At 35.1% G+C, this 25,655-nt stretch overlaps 1 protein-coding gene across 2 annotated transcripts in view; it reads left to right on the top strand.

Annotated features, from left to right (window-relative positions):
- Nucleotides 1–25,655, top strand: part of ARHGAP42 (Rho GTPase activating protein 42) — a 292,609-nt gene that overhangs the window by 216,996 nt on the left and 49,958 nt on the right. For both annotated transcript variants that reach the window (XM_032426433.1, XM_032426432.1), the window contains 6 exons: nucleotides 1,849–1,953; nucleotides 4,134–4,263; nucleotides 11,301–11,401; nucleotides 13,530–13,639; nucleotides 16,211–16,289; nucleotides 18,175–18,214. In XM_032426433.1, the coding sequence (XP_032282324.1) occupies nucleotides 1,849–1,953; nucleotides 4,134–4,263; nucleotides 11,301–11,401; nucleotides 13,530–13,639; nucleotides 16,211–16,289; nucleotides 18,175–18,214 (565 nt within the window). The remainder of the gene's footprint in view (nucleotides 1–1,848; nucleotides 1,954–4,133; nucleotides 4,264–11,300; nucleotides 11,402–13,529; nucleotides 13,640–16,210; nucleotides 16,290–18,174; nucleotides 18,215–25,655) is intronic.

The raw sequence follows: 25,655 nt of genomic DNA, 5'->3' as shown, positions 1-25,655 counted from the left end.
ACAAAAGTTGCTTCCAAACTGGATGTAGAACGAAAGGAAAAGGTGGGTTGTTCTTTGTAGGTAATTTCTCTGTACTTCTCTCAAAATTGTTCTTTCCCTAGTAGGTGCTCAGCATGCATTGTATGCTACTGAGTGAATTTGAATTCTGTTATAAGATGCCAATAGATTTATTTATTTAGGCAGATCTTGGGGAATTTGATGTTTTACAGGAAGACTTACTACAGATATTCTTAAAGCTCTTCTTTTTAAGTTTAATTAAATCCTGTATACTGAGCATATTAGAATAGCATCTTCCTTTTATGATATCTAGTTAATAACAAGACAGTTTAACTGAGGATCAGTTATAGACATTAAAACTGAAATAATCCTTCAAACAACTTCATAAACTATTATTTGGATATTTCAAAGACTAGTGTTGTCTATATACTTCAGAAGTATTTTCTTATTTGTTTCTGAAAACTTCTAAATCTGTATATCCAAATCTCAATTAATTAAAAGGTATAGTTCTTTTTAATGAGACCACAATATGTGCAGACTATATATCTTAAATTACTGGATAATTCAATAGATATATTGTAGCATCATTTTAGTAAAGGATAATCTATTGAGTAGTTTTGATAATAATAATTATCAGTGGATGTAAAATTGACAGTGTAAAATAATTCTAAAATTGGAAAACAATATATTTTGACATACCAGGAATTGTTGAATAAGAGAAGGAAAGTCTTTAAAATGTAACAATTTAAAACCAACTTGAAAGTATGTGTTTTCTGACATGAACATAACTTTGTAAGAAGTTGACTCACTGTAGAGGAAAAGCATTAGGTCGTTGTCTTCAGATAGAACCAGTATTTATCTGTTGGAAATCATAACACACATACCATTTGGTGCTTAGCTGAATCTGCCTATTTTCCCAGACAGAGAAAATTGTGGGAGATTTATTCACTTATAAAAATTTCAAATTGTGTTTCTTCCTTAGTTTAAAATAATAGCTTACAGACATACGCTATTTGAATTAAAAAAAAAAAATAGCCATTTCTGGAAAGTATTTTCTAACTTTATTGTAGGAAGAGATCAAATTGGTACACAAGTTTGTAATAAAAATGCCAATGAATTAAATGAAAAAATAATTATTTTTCAGTTATAATTTATATAAACAACTGTGTCCTATAAGTCCATGGAGATCCATTCTTGCTTTATGAATAAGACCATAATAAATATGCACATATGAGTTTGGGATTAGAAGGCTAATAGACATTGTGGTTTCCTAAAGAGAATTTTATTCCAACTCTTTATATGAAAAATCTGTATCCAGTTCCAAGTTTTTGCTCAGCTCTTTCCTCTGTTCTTAGTTCTTCCCACTATTTGCTAAAAGGTTGTCTATTTAATACCCGAATCAGTACTGCCACCTTGTGATACTTTTCTTAATTTTATCTGGCCAAATTCTTATTCCTTCCCTTGGGTACTCCTTATCTCTAATTTACTGGTTTAGTCTTCCTCACATCTACACATGTTTTATCTCTCTGTTTGGATTAGAATCTCTTCTGGTGTAGCACCCATGTCACTTTGGGTCTTTATCCCTATTAATGGCTTCTCCTGGGTATTTCTTCAATGCATTTGAATAGTAGAATAGTTAATATTAACAACTGTCCCTAAGGAAGTAAAAATTAGCTTTTGTGGTTTATTTCACATTCATAACTCAAGTGTCTGTTTTGCCAAACAAAGGGGTTGAAAATTTATTAGCTTGAGGATTTAGAATGAGATATAATTTCCCACTTTATTATGTTTGATGATCATTCTTTTTTAAAACACATTTTCATGGTTTCTTTCATTTCTCTATTTTTGCAGCTTTTGTCATTCCTTCAGGGTTTATTTACTTTTTACCATGAGGGATACGAACTCGCCCAGGAATTTGCACCATATAAGCAACAGCTTCAGTTCAACTTGCAGAACGTAAGACTATACCTATTCTCACTGCTTCTCCTTAGTGAATCAGATGGTGACAGAGAAACTATAACCAAGCCAAACCTTGGAGTGTTTTAAAAATTTATCTAATTTAGAAAAGTCATTTAAAAAATTTATTAAAACACTTTTTTCTATGCTGGTTGAAAGTATACCAAGAAGGAGCTAATCATATGTTAGAAAAACTTATGCTAGCAAGTTTTATAAAAATAAATATTACAGAGGTATAGATAATAGATACTTGGAAGGTTGGGGACTTTTGCCTTTATCCAATGTTCTCATTATTTTACTGGGTGACCTTAGGCAAGTCTTATTTTCTGAAAGGGTAACATTTCTATATTTGTGAAATGAAAAGGTTGTATTTGAGCACTGAAGGAATGAAAAGGTTGTTTTTGAGCACTGAAGGAATGTCCTTTTCCTCTCCGAAATTGTATATAATAAATATGATATTTTTTATTTTCTAATAATTTAAATGTGGTTTTTAAGCATTCATAGTAACTGCTTTAAAGCTTAATTGAGAATTATTTGTAAACATCCTATCGGTTTCTGTTAGGGTTTATTTTGTAAAGTTATCTAATCCTTTTTGTATCTGATTTCATAGTTATACAAATTCAGATTTGCAGATGCTAAGCATCACTTACATTACACACACACACACACACACACACACAAACACACAACTTACCCAATCCATTCCTGCATTATCAAACCTGACAAATAAGAAAGTTCTATTTGTTGAGAATTTTGTATAAATGAAGTTATTTTTGAATAACCAGTGCTCAATGGCCAAAATAATCTAGTGCTCAATGGCCAAAGTAAATTAACTGGAAAGCCTTCACTTAATTTTCTATAAAAAGCTTGTCTTTCACTGCTTCTCTGATTCTTGCCATCGTGGAGATGTTCAGTAAATGGAACTATGGGATTGGAGTGTCCCTTAAGAAATAGGCAATTGGATTTATTCTACTTGTGTTTTGGGTTTTAGCTTTTTATTTAATCTAGATTTTCTAGCAGAATTGGTTTCACATGTAAGTCATTCAATTGTTTTTCAATATGGAATGCATTTGGACCTTTTTAGTAAATATTAAAAGGGAAAATTATAAAGGCCAAAATATTTTTATGATTTATTTCCATGTGAATTATAATTATATTAAGATTCCTGAAGTTCGAGAACAAGAGAGGAATGTAAGGAATTAGAAAATTTATGATCCTTATGTTTAAAAGAATTTGAAAAAAAAAAGCTTAAGAAGTAGCAAAAGTGGCAATTAGGAAAATTTTCCTAACTTACTTCGGGATTCAGTTCTTTTATTATGGGCCATAACAAATTTTAGAGTTGGGTGGTGGTGATTTTTGTTTCCAAACGTATTGCTTGCTTTCAAACAAATTGTTGAAATAATGTGGCCGGAATGCAAAAGAGATCAAGAAAAGCCTTATGCTTTCTATATCTTACTTAAGTAAACTTGCTGTAATGTGAGTAAACTATTTTTTGTAATAGAAGTTAGAACTAGCAAACCCATTCATTTTTATGAGTTAATTTATACACTAAACTCATGATAACTATTTCTGGAAACCAAACTAAATGATATTTCTTCTAAAAGGTTTTAAGAATATGGGTGTTGAACATTTTTTTTGCTAAGTGCCACATAAAAGTATGTGAATTTATTTTGTCTTTACCCCCCAAAAGAAATATGCAAACAATGAATCATTATTTCAAAAACTAATCATGTAATGTATGGTGATTAAGGTAACATAATAAAATTAAAAAATAAAAAAAAAACAATTCACAGAAAAAAAAAGAAAGAAATATAAGTCCCTATATATCTGCTTTTTTACGTTAGGTATTAGTGAATATAAAACTCTATTTCATAAATATTATGTTTATAAATGTTATGATTTGTCCCCTAAGTAATAATGTTAGAGTAGGAAATAAGAATAAAGCTATACACATATGCATGCCACAGAAGGTGGTGTTTCACTGTGCATGTTCATGTTTCACTAAAGCAATTCAAAATCAGACCATAGGACTCAATGTGTAAGGTCCCGGATGTGGTGAGTAGTGCTGAGAGAATCAAGGTTATCCTTTTGTACCACTTGCCGTTTTGAAACTTTAGACTGGAAGTTCCTCAAAACTGGTAGGAAACAATGAATGAAATTGTTGTTTCTATTTACTTAAGACAAGGAATAATTTTGAAAGTACTCGACAAGAGGTAGAGCGGTTGATGCAAAGAATGAAATCTGCCAACCAAGATTACAGACCACCCAGCCAGTGGACAATGGAAGGCTACCTTTATGTCCAGGAGAAACGTGAGTCACAAAGACATAACTTAATGAGTCTTATGATTAACATTTGACTTGGTTAGTGTTTTTTCCTTCAAATAGGAAGACTGCAATTCTTTACAGCTTTATCATATTTAGTCTGCTCTCCCACTACCTCCATCAAAGTGAGGAAGCTTTTCCACATTTCGCCATCAGGATCTCCAAGTTGGCATATTATTGAACTTGGAACTTACAACCTTCACTGATGATACGGTAACATGAGTTCAGTTTTAGAATTTCATTGTAATAGCTAATCTTAATTTGAACTTTCATGGAAAATTGAAATTCAAAGCCTTTATCAGTATGAATCATCCTGGTGACTATGATAATACTTTCTCTTCCTATAGCATTATTTCATTAAATTCTGCGCTTCATCCCATTTTCAGGAGTAAAACTGGCAACTATGTAATGTCAAATTGGCACTTTTTACTTCCTGAGGTTAGGAAATAAGCATCAGAAGTGATAGGGCACTATTATAATTGCTCACACTAAGAAAGTTTTCTCACAAAAATTAATAAAAAGCCATTCAAACTTGTATAAATAGGATTCTTTCTGCATGGTACTTGCATTGAGTGGAACCAGTCTGACTAAATTAACTATTTCAAACCAGATATGCTCTAATGCACAGTCTCATCCTGTTTTGGTAAAGGAATAGTTGTTTTTATTTCCAGTCCATTATGGATCTGTGTCTTTGTAAAACACAAAATCATATGCTTGGATTTTGCAGTAATGCCAAAACATTGTAAAAGTTTTGAAATGCTTATTTTTACTTTCTGTACTATTCTCATATATTGGGACTCAAAAAACACATAGAGTAGCACTGCTCTGAGGTCTCCATATCTGTAGACGATAGATTAATGAAGTTGTTTTGGTTAGTTAGTAAGATGTTATAGTTCAAAGGGTTGAGATGGGAAAGCTAGAGATACTGGGTTGGCTGTGAAAGTTTTTGACATTAATGCAGTATGATTACTAAAATGCCAGCACATTTTATGTTTTGACATGCTCAGGTGATGCTCATTTGTTGGATAGCAGTGTACAAGCAAATAATGATTTGATCCAACAGACTCAGCAAATATTTATTACTGTATGGATTAGATGATAGAGGGCTGCTGGCTCAGATCTGGGTTTCAGGATTTTTCTCTCATCATTATTGACTTTGACCAGTCTGCTGGTTTTGGATGTTAAAATAAATCTAATGACCTGCCTAGCTATTCTGTAATTAGACCATAATAAATCACTTTCACCACAATTTCATGAAAAAAAAAAAAAAACAAAACCCTAATTCATTGGTCACAAACAGGATATATGGATTTAACTCAGGACACTTAGAAAATTTTTAAATACTTGTTTTGAATAACTGTTTCAGACTTGAAAACCTCAGTGTGAGGATACATTGAGAGGAGCTTACATTTTGATCAATAAAATATTTTGCTGAGCAGAAAAATATGTTGATTAAGAGGCTTGTTCAGGGGCACCTGGGTGGCTCAGTCGTTAGGCGTCTGCCTTTGGCTCAGGTCATGGTCCCAGGATCCTGGGATCGAGCCCCGCATCGGGCTCCCTGCTTGGCAGGAAGCCTGCTTCTCCCTCTCCCACTCCCCCTGCTTGTGTTCCCTCTTTTGCTGTGTCTCTCTCTGTCAAATAAATAAAATCTTTAAAAAAAATAAAAAAGAAAAAGAGGCTTGTTCAAACATGCTTGTGGTAGAGGAGGTGCCATCCTCTTGCTTAAAGATTTTTTTAATTCATTAAGACTCAGTAATATTTTATTTCTTGATTTTTTTTTAATCCCCCAGTGTTACATAGTTGCTGAAGTCCTTGTGGGTACACAATATTTTGTTCTAAAGAAAAAAGCTTTGGATTGCCTAGAAAATTCTTTTGTACATTAATCTTCAAGTATATCATATTTATTTGGTACTTGGGAGTCCATCCATTGGATAGTGCTGTAGTTTACTTACTCATTCTACAGCTGTTGGACATTTGGGTCAGAATATAAGCACAGGCCCTTTAATAATTTGGGTACTGCATGGGTGCACAAAATGCAGTATTTTATGCACCTATCTGATGTTGGTATCTTGTGTTTTAAGATACATGACTTCTCTGGGTCAGTCTGAGCTGATTATAAAGCCCTGTGTGACACTGACCTTTTCTTTGAAATTTGCTATCCTTCTAAGTGATACCACCTGCCTTCCTAGGCTAAAGCCTGGAGGTAAATCCTTTACTCCTTAACTGCAGTGTCTCCCTGTAACCTGGGGCCAACTCTTTCCATTTTATCTCCTTGATAACCTTTGAACCCACACCTTCTCGCATCTCCACAGTCTTTCCTTGGCCTCATAATTGCTTTCTTTCTGCCTCTAGGCTTGCCTGTCTGTAATCCATCCTCTGCAGAGCTTCTGACACATCCCTCCACCATGCTGGCTTGTTGTGCCCCTCCTGTGATGGCCCCCTTAGTGATGTGTGGCCTTTGAGACTTGAACAGTTAGACTCTCTCTTTAGCATCTTCTCCTTTGATGTTGCCCTCCTACTCCTAAGATAATTTCATCTCAATTTTCTCTATATCCACCTGCATTGTTTTTACAGCTTTAGTGAGGTACAATTGGCATACAATGAATTGTAAATATTTAAAATTATAATTTGTTAAGTTTTGCCATACATATATGACCTATGAAACCATCACCACTATGAACACATTCATCACCTTCAAAAGTGCTCTTATGCCCTAGTATAATCCTTCTCTTTTTTTCTTATTCATCATCTCCCCACTTCCCATTGCCTAGAGATTTAAAAAGAAAAATGAATGCATTTATATCCCTTTGGAATTATCTTTATATGAGGGACATATATCCGAAGCCCCTTTCCCCTTGGTCTTTGAAAGTATTTATAAGAAAATCATACCAGCTCACTAAAACATATTGATTATACTGTTGCTATCACTGAATTAATAAGTTCTATGGGGAATAGAAGATGAGATAAAGAATTTGGCTCCAGGGTCTTTATTCTGTAGTGGAAGGCATAAAACATACTCGTGCAATTAGTAACCAGTGATCAATAGTAAATATCAGAACTATAAATTGATAAATGGAGATGGATGTGATGGGGTAATAGTAGCAGATCATTGCAGTTTGGACACACAGCTCCACTGTATCTGGATATGTGGTTTTTGTGTTACCCACTTCTAGGCATACATTAAATTGCATTCTAGGGGAGACTGGGTGGTTCATTCGTTAAGCTTCTGCCTTCGGCTCGGGTCATGAGCCCGGATCCTGGGATTGAGCCCCACATCGGGCTCCCTGCTCCACGGGAAGCCTGCTTCTGCCTCTACCAGTCCCCTTGCCTGTGTTCCCTCTCTTGCTATGTCTCTCTCTGTCAAATAAATAAATAAAATCTTAAAAAAAAATAAGTTGCATTCTAATAGATTTCATTTTATTTATTTATTTATTATTTAAATTTTAGTTAACATACAGTGCGATATTGGTTTCAGGAGTAGAATTCAGTGATTCATCACTAACATACAACACCCAGTGCTCATCATGACAAGGGCCCACCTTAATACCCATTGCCCATCTAGCCCCTCCTCTACCCACCTACCTCTGTCAACCCTCAGTTCTCTATCCTAAGAGTCTCTTATGGTTTGTTTCCCTTTCTCCTCCCCCTCCTTTCCATATGTCCATCTGTTTTCTTTCTTAAATTCTACATATGAGTGAGATCATATGGTATTTGTTTTTCTCTGACTGGCTTATTTCACTTAGCATAATGCACTCTAGTTCTAGCCACATCTCAGCAAATGGCAAGATTTTATTTTTTGATGGCTGAGTAGTATTCCATATATATATACATATATATATATATATGTATATATATATATATATATAATTTTCTTTATCCATTCATCAATTGGTGGACACTTTGGCTGTTTCCATAGTTTGGCTGTTGTTCATAATGCTGCTGTAAACATCAGGGTTCATGTACCCCTTTGAATCTGTATTCTTTTATCTTTGGGTAAATACCTAGTAGTGCAGTTGCTGGATCATAGGGTAGTTATAATAGACTTCATTTTAAACAGGAAGAGCATGGAAGAGTTGGAATTCCATGCCTGCAACCTGTTACTGGGTGATTCTGGACAGTTCTCTGAGCTCAGTATCCTCATTTATAAAAGAAAGGTATTCATACCTGTCTAGTAATGATGTTGCAAGAATAGAGGTGATATATGTAAAATGTCTCTATTGTCAGTAGTGGTGAATAATATTTACCACGAACATTTACTGTTACATGCAATTTATATTTATCTCATTAGAGCTTAAAACAACTGTTGAGAAGTATTATTCCTCTAAAAAGAACAACTCCAATCACATGCCTATTGATGGAGAAAGTAGTACCATCTCCAGCTTTTAGGGTATATTTTCTTTTATGTAAAATGCTCTTTATAATGTCTGACTTAACCTGCCTTCTCAGGGCAGTAAGTAGCACATGAATCTCATATAATGTCTGACTTAAAAAGTTTCTAGATAAAATGTGGACACTTAGTAGGTATTTAGTGAATGTTATTTCCTCCCATTCCACAAATATCATATCAGCAACCTCCGGTGATTACTGGGTAAGATAATTAAACTTACTTTATTTATTTTTAAAGATTTGTTTATTTATTTTAGAGAGAGGGAGAGCATGCCGGGGGAGGGGAAAGGGCTGAGGAAGAGGAGAGAGAGAATCTCAAGCAGATTCCATGTGGAGCATGGAGGCTGATGTGGGGCTCGGTCCCAGGACCCTGAGATCACTACCTGAGCCGTCCAGGAGTCCCACGCTTAACCGACTACACCACCCAGGAGCCCCTAAACTTCTTTTATTTTGCAAAAATAAAATAAATTTTTATTTTCCCACACTTTTTTGTAAGGACCTTAGAATTTCTTGTCTAGGAACATCTGCCCTGGCCTCGTGTCAAGCAACTTTAAAGGAAGTAGCACGTGTGTACCACAAACCTGAAGATTAAATGTGTGAGGTTCTGAATTTAAGATGGAGGCAAGAAAAAACAACTTAGATCTAAAATGTCATCAGAGCATTGCAGCAGCTTTATTTAAAAATTTTTGCTTAAGTTCAATTAGCCAACATATAGTAGTACATCATTAGTTTTTGATACAATGTCCAGTGATTCATTAGTTGCATATAACACCCAGTGCTAATTGAATTTAAATAAAAAAAAATTATTGCTAATATTCCTTTATAAATTTCTTCCTAAGTAATGAAGTCACTATAAGGATTTTCATCCAGCCACTTTCCACTCATCAGCTCTAAGCCTTTTCAGTGTTTTATACTGCATGTAACAGAATTAATCAACAAGTATGCTTAAGTATTATAGTATCAAATGGCCCTAAAACAGAATTGAAGTTTATTATAATAATCCTTTGTGATTACAAAGTTATAGCTGTACCCTATAATTTTGAGGTCTGGGATTAAGTATTTTAAAGCTAAATATGACACCAGGGGCACTGGTATTAGAGAAAAAAAATTCAAATGCCTCATGAAACACTTTTCTCAAGTAGTACAGTTTTACATTACAGTCTCTTGCTTTTTAAATATATGGTTATGAAACCAAGCCAGCAATAATATTGTACATAATTGTTGCTAGAAGGATGCAGGTGTTAAGCAGGATGGGACCCTAGATGGAGAAGTTGTGTAGAAAACAAACTCCATTTTCAACCCACTCAGCCCACAGTGGCATGTAGATGCAGGATAATTGGCTTCCCTGTGGGAAGACTGAGGGTTTACCTTGGTCATGGAAAAATTGAACTTACTATGCATCCCTATTCCCTGGTCAAGCAGCAGCATCTAATTCCTTAAGGAGAATATAGGAAAACTATGTGGTATGCTATGGGAAAGAGTTGCACAGTATTTATAGGGGGAAATGAGCCCTATACATATATAGCTTTATTTTAAAATGGGAAGTAAAAGTTACTTTCACTTTAAGGAGTTATTTGAGTTCACTTATTTTCAGACTAGTGGTAAGAGGAAATAACTCCAAGGTCAGTGAAGTCTAGAAAGATGAATGATTCATTTCTTCATTCATTTGTCAAGAATTGATTGAGCGATAGCTAATGTCTGGCCCTGTTTTAAGGATTAAGAATATATTAGTGAGCAGAGCATCACATGTTCCTGCTCTCATAGAGCCTTAGAGTCTAGTGGCAGAAACAGACAATAAATAGAATTCATAAAATTTATCCTATTTTAGACAGTGGTAAATGCTAAGAAGAAAATAAAGAAAGAGGAATATCAAGGTGAGGGTGCTGAGATGTTAGATAGCTCTGTAGGAAAGGCCATATTGTAAAGGTTTCATTTAGGAAAAGACCTGGAGAAGTGACAAAGCAAGCCATGCAGATGTCTGAAGGAAAAATAGTCCAGGCTAGGGGAACAGGATGTACAAATGCCCTGGGGCAGAAGTGCGTTCCCTGGGTTCAAGGATCAGCAAGGGGGACAGTGTAACTAGAACAATGTGGATGAGGCAGAAGGTAGTAAGATGTGAGGTAAGATCAGTAATGAGGGGCCAGAGCATGTGGGCATTGTGTATAGTAATGGGCTCTTTGGTTTTTACCTGGAGTGAAGTGGGAAACCACTGGAGGTTTTGAACAAAGAGGATGAAATGAACTGGTTAAATTTTTAGTAGAGTATTTCTGACAGTTTTGAGAATAAAGGACAAAGGATAGAAGTAAGGACATCAGTTTTAGGCTGTTTCTCGTTCTTGCTACCTCTTGGGAATGTAAGGTATGCCACTTTTACTGAAGAGATAACTGAAATTCATATCTAGAGTGACTCCTGAGTTACAGGGGAGTGCTGGTGCTACGGGCAAGTAGAGTCAAGCTGCTTGATTCCCAGACACAGTACCCCATACAACTCTCCCTTTACACTGGCCTTTCTCACAGTAAACATTCTAAACTAGCGTGGCCTGTGGAGACGTTCACGTGTGTATCATAGCATCAAAAACTGTACAAACATAGTCCCAAATAATTTATTAACAATCTGTAATGTTTGTTTCCTTACATCAGGACCACTTGGTTTTACATGGATTAAACATTATTGTACATATGATAAGGGAAGTAAAACATTTACAATGAGTGTTTCAGAAATGAAATCCAGTGGGAAAATGGTGAGTTTTCTTCTTCTTTTTTTAAAATCTGAACTTGTTAGATAAGTAATGGAAGTAAAATAAATAAATAAATAAATAAATAAATAAATAAAATAAATATTTTAATAAAATAAAATCATATTTTCTTGCTTTTCTTTTTTTTTAATTTTATTTTATTATGTTAATCACCATACGTTACATCATTAGTTTTTGATGTAGTGTTCCATGATTCATTGTTTGCGTATAACACCCAGTGTTCCATGCAGAATGTGCCCTCCTTAATACCCATCACCAGGCTAACCCATCCCCCCACCCCCCTTCCCTCTAAAATCCTCAGTTTGTTTCTCAGAGTCCATAGTCTCTCATGTAAACAGTTTTTAAAAATTGAAAAGTCAAAAAAGTTTTCTCTAACTTCAGTGATCTTGATGACTTAAAAAGAGCAGCCAGGATTTTCCTTTACCTTACCGTGGAATGTTTATAAACAGTTAAGTTAAATGTTAGATGTTAGATGTGTCCTCTCACATCCCTGGCACAGAGTTGTTTATGCTGTTAGTTGGCTGGCACCTTAGTAGAGACTCCTGGTGGCTGGACCAGGCTCAAGGACTCTGCATCTTTCCTCCAGGTCACCTCTGTGGGAGGTTGCCTTTTGCCCCTGCATGCCACTTCCTTTTCTACACTGTGTACTGTTTACTGAAATGCTGGCCAGCACTCAGAAGAAATCAGTTGATACCCATTTACTCCAAAAGTAAATTGGTCACTGGATGTCTTGCATGACTAGTGAACAGTATAGAACAAAGTGTATGTTGTATAAGGAAGTGCTACAGAGTACAACACCCTTATTGTATATAGTGTATAATCTTTTTGTGAATTATGATATGAATATGGCAAGTGACTGAACTTAAGAATCAGGTAATTGGGACCATCATCTAAGAATCCTAGAACTGAGAGTTATCCTAAAGATTATTTAGTTCAGCCTTATTTTAACAGATTAGAAAATCAAGGTGGTATAAAGTAAATGACTCACCCAGGTAATTTTTGGTATAGATCAGAGCAGAGGTAAATGCTGATCTAACTTAGATATATACTCAAATACATCAGCTGAAACTTATTGTGCTTGGGCATTCGATAGAGTCTAGTAATTCAAATGGAGAGACATAATATAAAGGAGAACATACCAGAGCAAAAGAAACCTTCAGTTCCTACCATCATGAGAAGTTAAGTCCTATAATCATGCCTAGTGTGTACTACAAAGGTTTCATAATAAAAGATGTTGCTTAAAAGTCAGCTTTTGATGGTCGGTGAGCTATTAGCAAATAGACCCAAGCCAAAGTTCTGTTAATAAATCTATGATCTTAGTAACCAAAGATAGTAGAATTAACCAGACATTGGGTAAATATTCCCCTTAAGGTGACTGGTGTCTCAGGTATAGAAGAGAATTCTTATGACTCGAGCTTATGTTGGATCCTCTCCAAAGAGATACAGTTGACTAGCAGAGTAGCAATTGGTTACCATCAAAGCAGTCATGTGGTGTGTATGATAGCAATACATTTATAACAAGTAAATACTAGAAATGTATTATTTTGGTAGCTCTCCTGAGACTTTGAGCCAATTACCATTTAATGCTATAAGGCCCTAATGCACAAACACACATGCACATGTGTATACATACTTGCTCTCATGCTCACACACACACACACACACACACACACACACACACACATGAACAATACTAATCTCTTAGCAACCTAGGGCATTTTGATGCCAAAGCAAGAGTGTTGTATCCTGACAAGCTGTGTATATCTAATTGTGACATTATGGTAACTATGATTTCACACTTTTCCTAAATCTGAAGTCCTAAAGAATGTACATTTTAGTGCAATTTAACATAAGTAAATATGTTTAAGACTACTAGATAGGCATGCTACAGAATTCTTTAATTAAAATGTGTATGTGATTAATTTATGAATTGCATTATAATTTAGCAGTTAACATTAGGCAAAAAGTCTGTACTCAGAGGACAAGATGCAATTATGACCTTTATATGTAACCTGTACTTGACATTTTAGTGCAGCAACCTTAGTTGGCATATTTAATATTTTCCAGTTGCCCTTGTTGTCATGTCAACAATGTGTTCTGCTTCTTGTTTCAGAATGGCCTTGTTACCGGTTCACCAGAAATGTTAAAATTGAAATCTTGTATCCGACGAAAGACAGATTCAATTGACAAACGATTCTGCTTTGACATAGAAGTAGTTGAAAGGTTTGAGGTTTTCTTTTCACTTCATATTTTTTAATAAGCTAAATTATTTGTTTCTATGTTTAGATATAAATATGAAACAGCATACAAGTACTTGTTTTTCAGTCTTTAAAAACAGTATGCATGTTTGTTTCATTCTTTTATGTATTTATTCAACAAATATATATTGCACGATGCTTTCAAGAAATAAATCAGACAAAGGATGCTAGCGAAAAGCAACATCACTCAAAGAAGAATTCGGGGAATCAACATAAATGACTACATTAGGGGATGTGTGGTGGATTTGAGTTCCCATCACTATGAATGATTCTGACAATATTGTTTACCACTCCTGGATAAGCTTTTTTGTGGACTTTTGAAGCCTGGTGGCCTTTGCTTCCAAGGAGTAATAAGACACAGCTGGAAATGCCATAAGTTTCCTTCAGCCAGTGAAATTCAGTGCCTGCTCTGTGCAGAGCACCATTCTGGACATTTCTTAGCCACAGAATATTGGGAGAGACATAAATCTTGTGCATGCGAGTTTATAACCTAGTGGGGATTTTTAGCTATCCTTTTTTTTTCTTGTATCAATATAAGAACAGAAACTAAATAAGAATGGGTATACTTCTTGATCTCTCTTCTATTCCATGATCTATTTTTCTTCCCCTGCATTACTACCATACTTTTCTGAATAGTCTAGCTTTGTGTGTGTGCACTATATAAAATGTGTACTGTATATACTCTTATATACTATACATATATGTAGCTTGTAACTATTTAGTAGGGCAAGGCCCTTGTTTTTTATGCTTCTTTAAAATTGTGTTAAATATTTTGGCACTGTGTTCTTAGATTTTTTTTTTTTTTTTAAAGATTTTATTTATTTATTTGAGAGAGAGAGAATGAGAGAGAACACATGAGAGGGGGGAGGGTCAGAGGGAGAAGCAGACTCCCTGCCGAGCAGGGAGCCCGATGCGGGACTCGATCCAGGGACTCCAGGATCATGACCTGAGCCGAAGGCAGTCGCTTAACCAACTGAGCCACCCAGGCGCCCACTGTGTTCTTAGATTTTATGGATCCACTTACTACATTTCCCCTTCTTTCCAAAAAAATCCTTTGGGATTTTTGACTGGAGTAGCATTAAAATTATTAATTAATTGATGGAGAGTTGAACTCTCTTTGAAGATTTTATATTTTCTTAAGATTTATTCTTGAGTGTTTTCATTTTATTGCAATTTTTAATAGAATTCATTAGTATATTTTTTCCAAATGGTTGACACTCCTGTATTGAAAGGCTATTAATCTTTTTAATATATTAATCTATATCCAGATAGTTGTTGAGCTCCTTACTGATTTTAATAGTTTTGTGGTAGGAACTTCTGGATTTTCTATCTAGACAGATGCCAACATGCTAGTGATTTTTCTTTATTTCAGCACTTTTTAGTTCTGTAACCCTGGGACACATTGTTAAATTGTGCTTTGGTTGTCCCATCTGTAAAATAAGGATAATAAGTACCCACCTCAAAGAGTTCCTATAAGGATTAAATTAGGTAAAAAAATGAGACACATTTATAACATAGTGCCTGGCACATCATAAACAGCCAAAAAAAATTGCTTTCTTATTATTTTTGTTGATGCTGCCTTAGATTCTCCAAGATCAAATGATCTTGATCTTCATATACATTTTTCCTTTTCCTATCATTCCAGTGATCTGTTTTCCTGTTTACACAAGAGATAATATGCCTTTATCACAGTTTTAAGTCATACCAGTTTTCAATCATACAGTATTTAACTGAAATTTCCTCCTCAGTGTACCTGTTCACAGAGTCCTCTAATGTCCTGTTTAAATTTATTTTCTGGACAATCTGTACAGTTAACTAGGTTAATTTAACTATTTCTGAATTTCATGTCTTTTTCTATCTTACAGTGCTTTCTTCCTTCCCTTTGCTCACTCTTTCTCTCTTGAAGTACATCCTCAACTAACTATTTCAGAATGGGTACATGGGAAAGAATGGTTTTTAAATGAATTAATTTTAATATTGTGATCATGGTATAAACACTTTGGTTTAGTGTCTTTTTAATAACTAATTATGGTATGAAACTTTTCGTATTACTATATACTCTTTGTAATTATTTTTGGTGATTAGATTGTACCACATTGGGGTCATAATAGTAATCATTCTCATACTGTAGAACATTTAGGTGGTTCTGAACTTTGGTAAATGTAACTTTGTCATCTTTTTTGGTCATTTCAGAGGAAATAGTTTGAAACTAGCCTCCTTCAGGCAGTTACACCTAAACCAATGATGTTACTACCTGCAACCATTGGAATTAAAAAATATTTATTTGTGTGTATGTATATGTGTATGTGTCCCCCCAGTGATTTTTCTGAAAGGTAGCTATAAATCAGTCTTTTTCTTTTCATTCTTTAAATTATTTTTTTCTTCTCTTTTCTTTTTCCTTTTTCCCTCTTTTCATTCTTTTTCTTTCCTGCTTTTTCTTCAAGTTTTACCTTTACCTTTAAGAACACAAAAAATAATAAATGTGTAAAGACATAACAGGAATAAATTGAATATATAAAATATTTGTTTTTAACAGACATGGAATCATCACATTGCAGGCATTCTCAGAAGCTAATCGGAAACTCTGGCTTGAAGCCATGGATGGTAAAGAACCGGTAAGGATATTGACACATTCTATAATTTAGGTTTTATTGTTCTAATTAGAAAGTACATCTGAAATATTTTTTATGTCTGTAATATATTTGAAAATATTAATATAGCAATCAGAGTAGAGACTCTTACTGTTTTTCTAGTGTTGTCTCACTCACTGTATAACTTTCTAATTTGTTTCACAGGGGGACTTCCAGATTTAAACCTAAAATTACTTTTTTTTTTATTATGTTAAGTTAGCCACCATACAGTACATCATTAGTTTTTGATGTAGTGTTCAATGATTCATTAGTTGTGTATAACACTCAGTGGTTCATCAGATCACGCGCCCTCCTTAATGCCCATCACCCGGCTACCCCATCCCCCTACTCTCCTCCCCTCTGAAACCCTCAGATTGTTTCCTGGAGTCCATAGTCTCTCATGGTTTTTCTCCCTCTCTGATTTCCCCCCTTCAGTTTTCCCTTCCTTTACCCTGTTGTCCTCCATGCTATTCCTTACGTTCCACATATGAATGAAATCCTAAGATTACTTTTTAACAAATTACGTATCACTAACTTGTTAGGCTGTGCTGATTGGATTATTTTATTCAGTTAATAATTGAATCCCCACTCTTTGCGAGGCCTGTGGTAGGCTTCATGATCAGTGTGATGAGCAAACGTTCTAGAGAACTAATCCTGTGGTCTATATCATTATTTAAAAGTCTCATGTGGTGGGGCGCCTGGGTGGCTCCGTCAGTTAAGCATCTGACTCTTGATTTCGGCTCAGGTCATTATCTCAGGGTCTTGAGATTGAGCCCCGCATCTGCCTCTGCACTCAGCAGGGAGTCTGCTTGAGATTTTTTTTTTTTCTTTCCCTCTGCCCCTCCCTCCAAAATAAATAAATAAATCTTTAAAAAAATAAGTCTCATTTGGTCAAACTGCCTTGTGGCTTGACATTTTCCCTTCCATCCATATCTCCACCGTTTTAATAGTTATTTCAATGTGGGCATGATAATTTACTTAAAATTATTAGGGAGGCTTATGTAAAGAAGGGAATAAATCGTTGATCACTGTCTGTTTTCTTTGTGAAGAACACTGCATTGGATGGTTGGAGGTATGAGCACACAGAGAAAAATAGGAGGCCCTGTTCTGTCCCTTGAGAACTATCCTTTTGTTGGCAACGAATCTGCAAACAACCTTGTGCAAAGTACCTATGCAACAATACACATATAAAGTGTGGTCCCTAGACTTTGAGGCCATCCCTCAAACTGTTACCAGTCCACAATAAACTGAGTGCAGAAATTATGATTAAACATCTGGAAAATTTTATAGCAATTTGGAGAAGTCATTTTTTATCTATTGAGTTTAATAATAAAAAATTTGGACTCTGCATCTATTCTTTATGTTTATTATGTTTTATTTTATTATAACTTATAAAAATATCTGCCAATTAAAAGTTGAAAATTAAAACAAAATGATTTGACTCTTTGCCATTAATAGTTGTGAGGTAAGCCCTGACCTAGAGCAGATTAAGAAGATGGTGTGACAGCTCAGGTACTAGTTAGGGCTCTACATGCTGAGAACAAGACACTAAGGAGATAATTTGAGGAAGGAGTAATCTGGTAAAATTCACGAGATCCTGAAGAAAGGATACATTCTGTGCATCATGTCAGGTACTAGAATGAGATATATAAATCAGATGAAAGGGGTAGAACCTTGCTCAGGGCTAGACAGACAGCCATGATGGAAAGAAGTGGGAAACAAGGTAGGTTGACAGAGTAGGGACTTGGCCCTATGGATGCACCAATTGTAGGACCTTGAAATCAAGATACTCCCTTTGTGTATCATTGTACCGACATAACCCTGCTTCTGTGCAGGATCATTAACTGATTAGACTTCCTTTGTTTTTTAGATTTACACCCTGCCTGCCATTATTAGCAAGAAAGAAGAAAGTAAGTTGTTTTAATAATTATTTAAAATTTTATCACAGATTTTTTAATCCAAAGGTTTTATGTGTATTAAGAGTTAATTCTGGAAAAATAGTAGTAACATATCATTGACCTGACAGTTAAACAAATTTAAAATTTTTATTCCAAGGAGTTGGTCAAGTCAAAGCCACTAGCTACTGGTGTTATAGTAACCAAAATTAATTTTTATTTGTTTGATGTTTGTTTACTTATAGGTATGCACCTTGCTTTATCCCAGGAAGAGATTTGAAGCAGTTGATATATAGTTTGATTTTTTAAATGTTTTTAATGGCAGTAGAGAGTTTCTTTATTTTAGTTTCCCTGTTCCAGTGACAAGACTGAAGACATGAATACTTTGTGCTGGTTTTAGGAGATTGTGCCCAAGAGTGTGATGTATAAAGACATTGTCATAACACATGGGATATATAGGAAAACCTATTGTCTCACTGTAGAACTACTGAATCCTTAGTATTAAAGCATTCTTAATAAACACATTTTATGTGTTCTCAATCTCATTCTAAATCCTCTTTAATCATCTGCCATCTTCTTGCCACCTTTTACTGTTGGTTATTTTAAGGTATTTTCTTTTTCACATACTCTACGTGGTCAGATTATTTGACATATAAAAATTATTTTGTATATTTGTTTCTAAGGTTATGTGTATATCTTCTAAAGCAATTTCAAGTTTTATTTAACTCAATTGACTCTCTCTCATGATGTCTAAATTTATTTTTAAAATAGGATTAACAATAACCCTGACTTTTAAATTGCTAATACAATGCAACTTAGAATGAAGTAAAGATAAAAACTAGGAAAGCACTCATTTGAAAGTCATAAATATTGAGTGTATGAAAAAGCCTATTATTTTAACTGAATGAAATGCTTCTTAGCAATTAATTTCAGAAATTATCAAAAGAAAAAACATGATTTAAAATACTCTTAATGTTGAAGACCTTAAAAATTATTTCCAGTTTTTATTCTTGCATTTCTTTATTGCAAATCAAGGAAAGTGATTAATATAAAATCTTCCATTGCCCATTTGTATCTAATCACAGAAATAATAACCAACAGATAAGCACCAAATGTTCATTCTAAACAATTACCTAAAGAGCAATATATTATATAATTTGCATTTGAGTAGAGTTTGAAATGTGTTTCCTAATATTGGTTTCATTTTTCATATATAGTGTATAGTTCTTTCAACTTCAAATGAACCTGCTCAAGGATGAATCCTTAGAAAACAACTGAACCTATATATGGTATTGAGTAAGGCTTTAAATGGGGACATGGTGAAGTCAGTGAGAATATATTTGATCTTTAATGCACTTCTGGGAAGTAGGGTTTCTATCATAACTAGGAAATTTGAATAAGAAAGTTATCACATGTACACTTCTTCATGCCATAAAGACTCTTCTAGAAATCTGCTTTCTCGTGGCCTTCGCCACCTGAAACATCACTATACCACCATTTGTAATTACAAAATGGTGTGTTTTATTTTTATTATTTTATCTTAAGCTTTATTTTTTTTCAGCCTGTTTTTATGTACAGATCTTATTTTATGGATGATTGTCCTAATTTTTTAAAATGTCATTTTAGTAGTAAATCTTATTCTCCCAAATGCAGCACCATAATAAGACAAGTTTCTGATTCTGGCTAATACAATCTTTCTAAACCGGTGGTATCTTCTGTAATCTAGTAAATTGGCTTATAAATGCTGAGATTAATATCCCTTTAAGTATTCTAAACATTCTATGGGCGCCTGGGTGGCTCAGTTGGTTAAGCGACTGCCTTCGGCTCAGGTCATGATCCTGGAGTCCCTGGATCGAGTCCCACATCGGGCTCCCTGCTCGGCAGGGAGTCTGCTACTCCCTCTGACCCTCCCCCCTCTCATGTGCGCTCTCTCATTCTCTCTCTCTCAAATAAATAAATAAAAATCTTAAAAAAAAAAAAAATAAGTATTCTAAACATTCTAAATAAATTATATACAAAATTGTTTAGTGATATCAAAAGGTCTTACTATGTGGGCATAAAGCTTACTTATCCAAAATCACACTTATTTTGGTTGCTTTTCCACGTTCTTGGAAATTCAAATTTGCTCACCCAAGGAGAATCACTACTCTGTTGAAAAGACAAGACTGTGGCATGTGCCATCAATAAAAAGAAACTCTGACTAATGGAGGCACAGGATTGAATGTACCTTCCAGAAATAAGCTCCCTGCAAGCAGTGGGGTGGACATTTTTTTATTGCCAACTTATGTGAGCAAGGTTTTTTAAACATTACTCAATCCAATATGCATTGAACTCCCTTTCCCTGAAATGACCTACCTCTCAGAATAGTCGATGGGCTTTCCAGGTCCTCAGAATTTAATATTTTTGCATGTAATTTTAAATGTTTTACTACATCAAGTCCTAAAATGTATTAGTGGAACTTTGAATCTCTTGCTCAGACTGTAATCTTCTTATCTCTTTTATCCTGTGTCTTATCAATATACCACTATTTTACTAGTGATTTAGTAACTTATAGGGTATACATGAACACTCAGCAGTATTCCAGACTCAAGCATATGGTTCACCTGAGAGCAGCGTCATGTTTTCTTCCTAGTGACATGTCTGGAATTTTATTTGTTTCAGTTCAAAATTATATTCCAGTGATGGTGAAGTTCTCAGACCTCTTTTTTAAGTCTTGAATTAATCATGTAAACTCATCATGTTAAGAGTGCACAGCAGCTTTTATCTTTATGTTCACCCCTTCTACCGTTTTTCTATATATCATCCTGGTTTTTGAGATATCTGTGTTCCTTTTTGACATTTGACTCCTCTCAAAAGTGAGGAATTATATCAATTTCCATTTGTAACTTCTCTGTCATTTTGTATTTGAAACCAGTACTAGTCTTGATTCATTTGCCACCTTGAGGAGTGCATCTTTATAGCCTTGGTAATGCAGATAGATTCTGTTTATCTTAAAATACTCTAGTTATCTATCCTTTGGAGACTCACTTTTTCATGGGATATGTTTGTATTTTTTGAACTGATGAAGCTAATAATGAAGCATAGGATTGTAAAATATAGAACTCAGATAAAGATTTGTTTTGACCGTCAACCATTAAAAGTGTTCATAATGTCTATGCTTTCTTTAAAAAACCTAAAGGTAATAGAGTAAAAACTATCTAGCATCCTAAAATAGGCCATATTGTGTATATGCAGAGAATATATGCCATGAAATGAAGAGTAGAACTCTTCTGTGACTGTAGAGTAATGAGACTGTCTTTACAAACCTAACAAAAGTCTCAGTATTTTGTGGTTACTCTTACTTTACTGTTTTCAGAGTATAGATGCTGCAAATGAGACTAACATATAATTCAATAAAGATGAAAAGTTTGACACTTCTTAATGAAAAAAAGCACTAAGTATAAAAACTAAAGAATTGGTCAACAAATGCTTTTCTGGTTGTAAAGTATGCTTACTACTACAGTATTCTTTTCTTGAAATTCTAAGACTTTGGGACTTCATTAACTTTGAGAATAGCGATGTCTACCATCAATTTTAAACAAATACTATTCAGTTAGGAGTAGAACTAAACTATCCCTCAAGCTGTGCCATATTGGGGGCACCTAGGTGGCTCAGTGGTTAAGCGTCTGCCTTCGGCTGAGGTCATGATCCCGGGGTCCTGGGATTGAGCCCCGCATCGGGCTCCCTGCTCAGCGGGAAGCCTGCTTCTCCTTCTCCCTCTGCCTGCTTGTGTGCTCTCTATTTCTCTGTCAAATAAATAAATAAAATCTTAAAAAAAAGGAGTAACATATCAATAGTGCTCCATAATTTGAGCCCATCTTCAAAGAAACTAATTTTCCTTTTTTGTTGTTTTATTAAGTTTTTTATTTTAATTCCAGTAAAATATTATATATTTTATCCTCCCTCCCATCTCCCCTCTGGTAACCATCAGTTTGTTCTCTACAACTGGTCTTGGTTTGTCTCTCTCTCTTTTTTCCCTTTGTTTGTTTGTTTTGATTCTTAAACTCTACATATGAGTGAAATCATATGGTATTTGTCTTTCTCTGACTGACTTATTTCATTTAGCATTATACTCTCTAACTCCATCCATGTTGTTGCCAATGTCAAGATTTCATTCTTTCTTACAGTTTAGTAATACTCCATTGTGTATATATATACCACAACTTCTTTATCCATTCATCTATTGATGGACACTTGGGCTGCTTCTGTAGTTTGGCTATTGTAAATAATGCTGCAATAAACATGGGGGGGTGTATATATTCTTTCGAATTAGTGTTTTTGTATTTTGGGGGGGTAAATACCCAGCAGCGCAATTCCTGGATCATAGGGTAGTTCTATTTTTAATTATTTGAGGAATCTCCATACCCTTCCACAGTGGCTGCACCATGTTGCATTCCCACCAACAGTGCATGAGGGTTCCTTTTCTGCACATCCTCAGCAACAGCTGTTCTTTCTTGTATGTTTTATTTTAGTCATTCTGACAGGGGTGAGGTGATATCCCATTGTGGTTTTGATTTGCACTTATTTCCCTGATGATGAGTGATATTGAGCATCTTTTCACTTGTCTGTTGGCCATTTGTATGTCTTTTTTGGAGATAGGTCTGTCCATGTCTTCTGTCCACTTTTTAATTGGATTATTTGTGTTTTGGGTGTTGGGTTGCATCAGTTCTTTATATATTTTGGATACTAACCCTTTATCAGATATGTCATTAGCAAATATCTGCTCCCATTCAGTAGGTTGTCCTTTAGTTTTGTTGGTTGTTGTCTTTTGCACTGCAGAAGCTTTTTGCTTTGATGTAATCCCAGTAGTTTATTTTTGCTTTTATTTCCCTTGCCTCAGGAGACATATCCAAAAATGTTATTACAGCTGATGTGGGAGAAATTACTGACTGTGCTCTCTTCTAGGATTTTTGTGGTTTCGGGTCTCACATTTAGGTCCTTAATCCATTTTGAGTTTATTTTTGTGTATGGTGTAAGAAGGTGGTCCAGTTCCATTCTTTGGTATGTAGCTGTCTAGTTTTCCCAGCACCATTTATTGAAGAGATTGTCTTTTTCCCATTATATATTCTTCCCTCCTTTTTCAAAGAGTAATTGACCATATAGTTGTGGGTTTATTTCTGGGCTTTCTATTCTGTTCTATTGACCTATGTAACTGTTTTTGTGTCAGTACCATACCGTTTGAAACAAATTATCATTCGTGACACACCTTTTGTGTCCCAAAACCTCCATCTTGGGACTAGTTGTGAACAGGGACAGAGGCAGTTGTCATTTTTCCTAAGCTTGCTTTCTCTGGCTTTCTCTCTTGGTGCCCTGAGCCTCGTCCCCAGTCAAACATGTTTTGTGTAGTGGTTTTTGAACTGGTCCTTCTACTCGAGGTTGAAGGAAGTGAGAACTGAGAAAGAAAAAATACTATATTCTCATTCTCTCATGCAGTTCAGTTCAACAGTGTTCCATTGTATACCTACTTTATTCCAGGTATTGTGAATGGGAAAAAAAGAAGTCCTTTCAAATGATGTTTCTGCTAATGAAAGTCATGATTTGGCCACATCCCTAACAGTCACTCAACATTCAGTCTCATGTACATGTTCACATGTCCTCGTGATTGGACCGGAAGATACTTTCAAAATTTCCCCCAAACTCTCAAATTCTGCCACTGTGTTTCAGTGACTTTCCCCATTTGTACTTAGGGAACATGTGCTTCCCAGCAATAAAGAAAAGAAAAATTAAGCTCATTATTATCTTAGACAATTGCCATCTATCACGAGATTTTTGAGCCTCATACTGCTGTTTAGATAGTTTAATTCTGGAAGTTCTCAGATGTCCCCAAATTACATCCTCCTCCTCCTCACCACATCCTCCACCAGGCCTGTGATCAAATAATTTTGTTTCCATCTTGAGACCCAGGAAGGAGGGTGTGGGCCAGGGCTGTGGAGAGTGAACTGCTCATCCTTTAGGGAAAAGAGAGATGGTCCTGTGGATATCACAAATACCAATACATGTACTCATTTCTTTTTTCTGTTTCTTTCAAGCTTGGATAGTATGCTATTAGTTATCTGTGATAAGTAGCCTTTTAATCTGAAATGGCAGATTAGAAAAGTGAATTAGAAATTAAAGACAAATGTTGCTTTGTTTTGTCAACCCTGAGAAGGTACTGTAAGGCCAAGTAGATTACATCTGTTAGGACATGCTGGGTTTTTAATTGGTAGGAAATTGAAGGTACAAGGACTTTTGCTTTGTTAGCTGTATAGAACACTATTCTTTTTCTCGTGGCTGTTTGAATTCTCTTGAGATTAATAGCTATTATGCTGTTAAACTGCCTTATGGAAACTTTATTTGGATTTCTATAAAAGCTTTAGCCCTGAATAGTTTCCGGAGGAAAAAATAATGTTTACACTTAACTTTTGATTGAATATACAAAGTTCTTTAAGTTAGCTTGTTTTCTACTTCTACCCCTGAAAGCCAAGCATCATTAATATTATAGGGTTTCAATTCCTAGGAATTTGGTGGTATTTGTATTCTGCAAATCCTTCTGGCCCTTTCTTAGCAGGGAGACATGAGGCTGAGGGTATCTGGGGAGGAGTTGACTAAAAGTTCGCTCCTGTTAGCTAGGTACTAACCCTTCTAGAAGCAAGGGTGCTTGCATAACCCACCTGCACACCAGTGACAAGCAAACCATTAATCAATAAGCACTTATTGGCTGCCTTTTCTGAACCAGGCATTGAGCCCTGATTAAGTAATCTGTATTTCTCCTATGTAGGATGGGTATGCTCCACTCTCTACTGTTGAAGAATTATGATAAATTATCAGCCTTTAATGAATGATGTGATTTGTTTTTGTAAGGACCCTTTCCATTTATTATTTCAGTGGAACAATAAGTTTGTTTTTTTTTTTTTTAAGCTATAAAGAACCTATTTTTGTTAAATTCCCAATAGCACTGACATTAAATGCAATAACCTCTTCATGGCTTTAGGAAGTTGCTTATTTTCTATTACAGAATGTATTTTCCCCAACTTCCCGCAGAAACACCACTCCTTGTGACTGCCTCCTACATCAGGCACCGGGAGACAGAGAATACTGTAGCCTGTTTAATCTGTGTTTCCCTCTTTTCCCCAGACCTTAGCAGAATTGGCAGAATCATATTGACTCTTAGAGTCTGCTGGATAATGGCCTTTGTCACTTCCATTCATATTTCACTGGTTAGTGTCTATCACATGGCTGAGCCTGTCTCTGAGGGAGCTAAGAAACATAATCTTCCTGAAGGAAGGGGCAACAAATACAGGGGCACAGTAATCCCAGCCTATTGCAGTCTGTTCAGTTCCAGTGAGAGGATGTGTTTGTTCATTGTGATTTACTGAAATATGATGAAAGTGTACAGACATTTTTTAATATCCAACTTATCTTTTCAGTGGCCAGCTAG

The sequence above is a fragment of the Phoca vitulina genome, unplaced genomic scaffold (genome assembly GCF_004348235.1).
Source record: "Phoca vitulina isolate PV1807 unplaced genomic scaffold, GSC_HSeal_1.0 scaffold34, whole genome shotgun sequence".
NCBI classification, from domain to species: Eukaryota; Metazoa; Chordata; class Mammalia; order Carnivora; family Phocidae; genus Phoca; species Phoca vitulina.
Note: the sequence above shows the minus strand (reverse complement) of the source record. Positions and strands in the feature narration are given on the sequence as shown.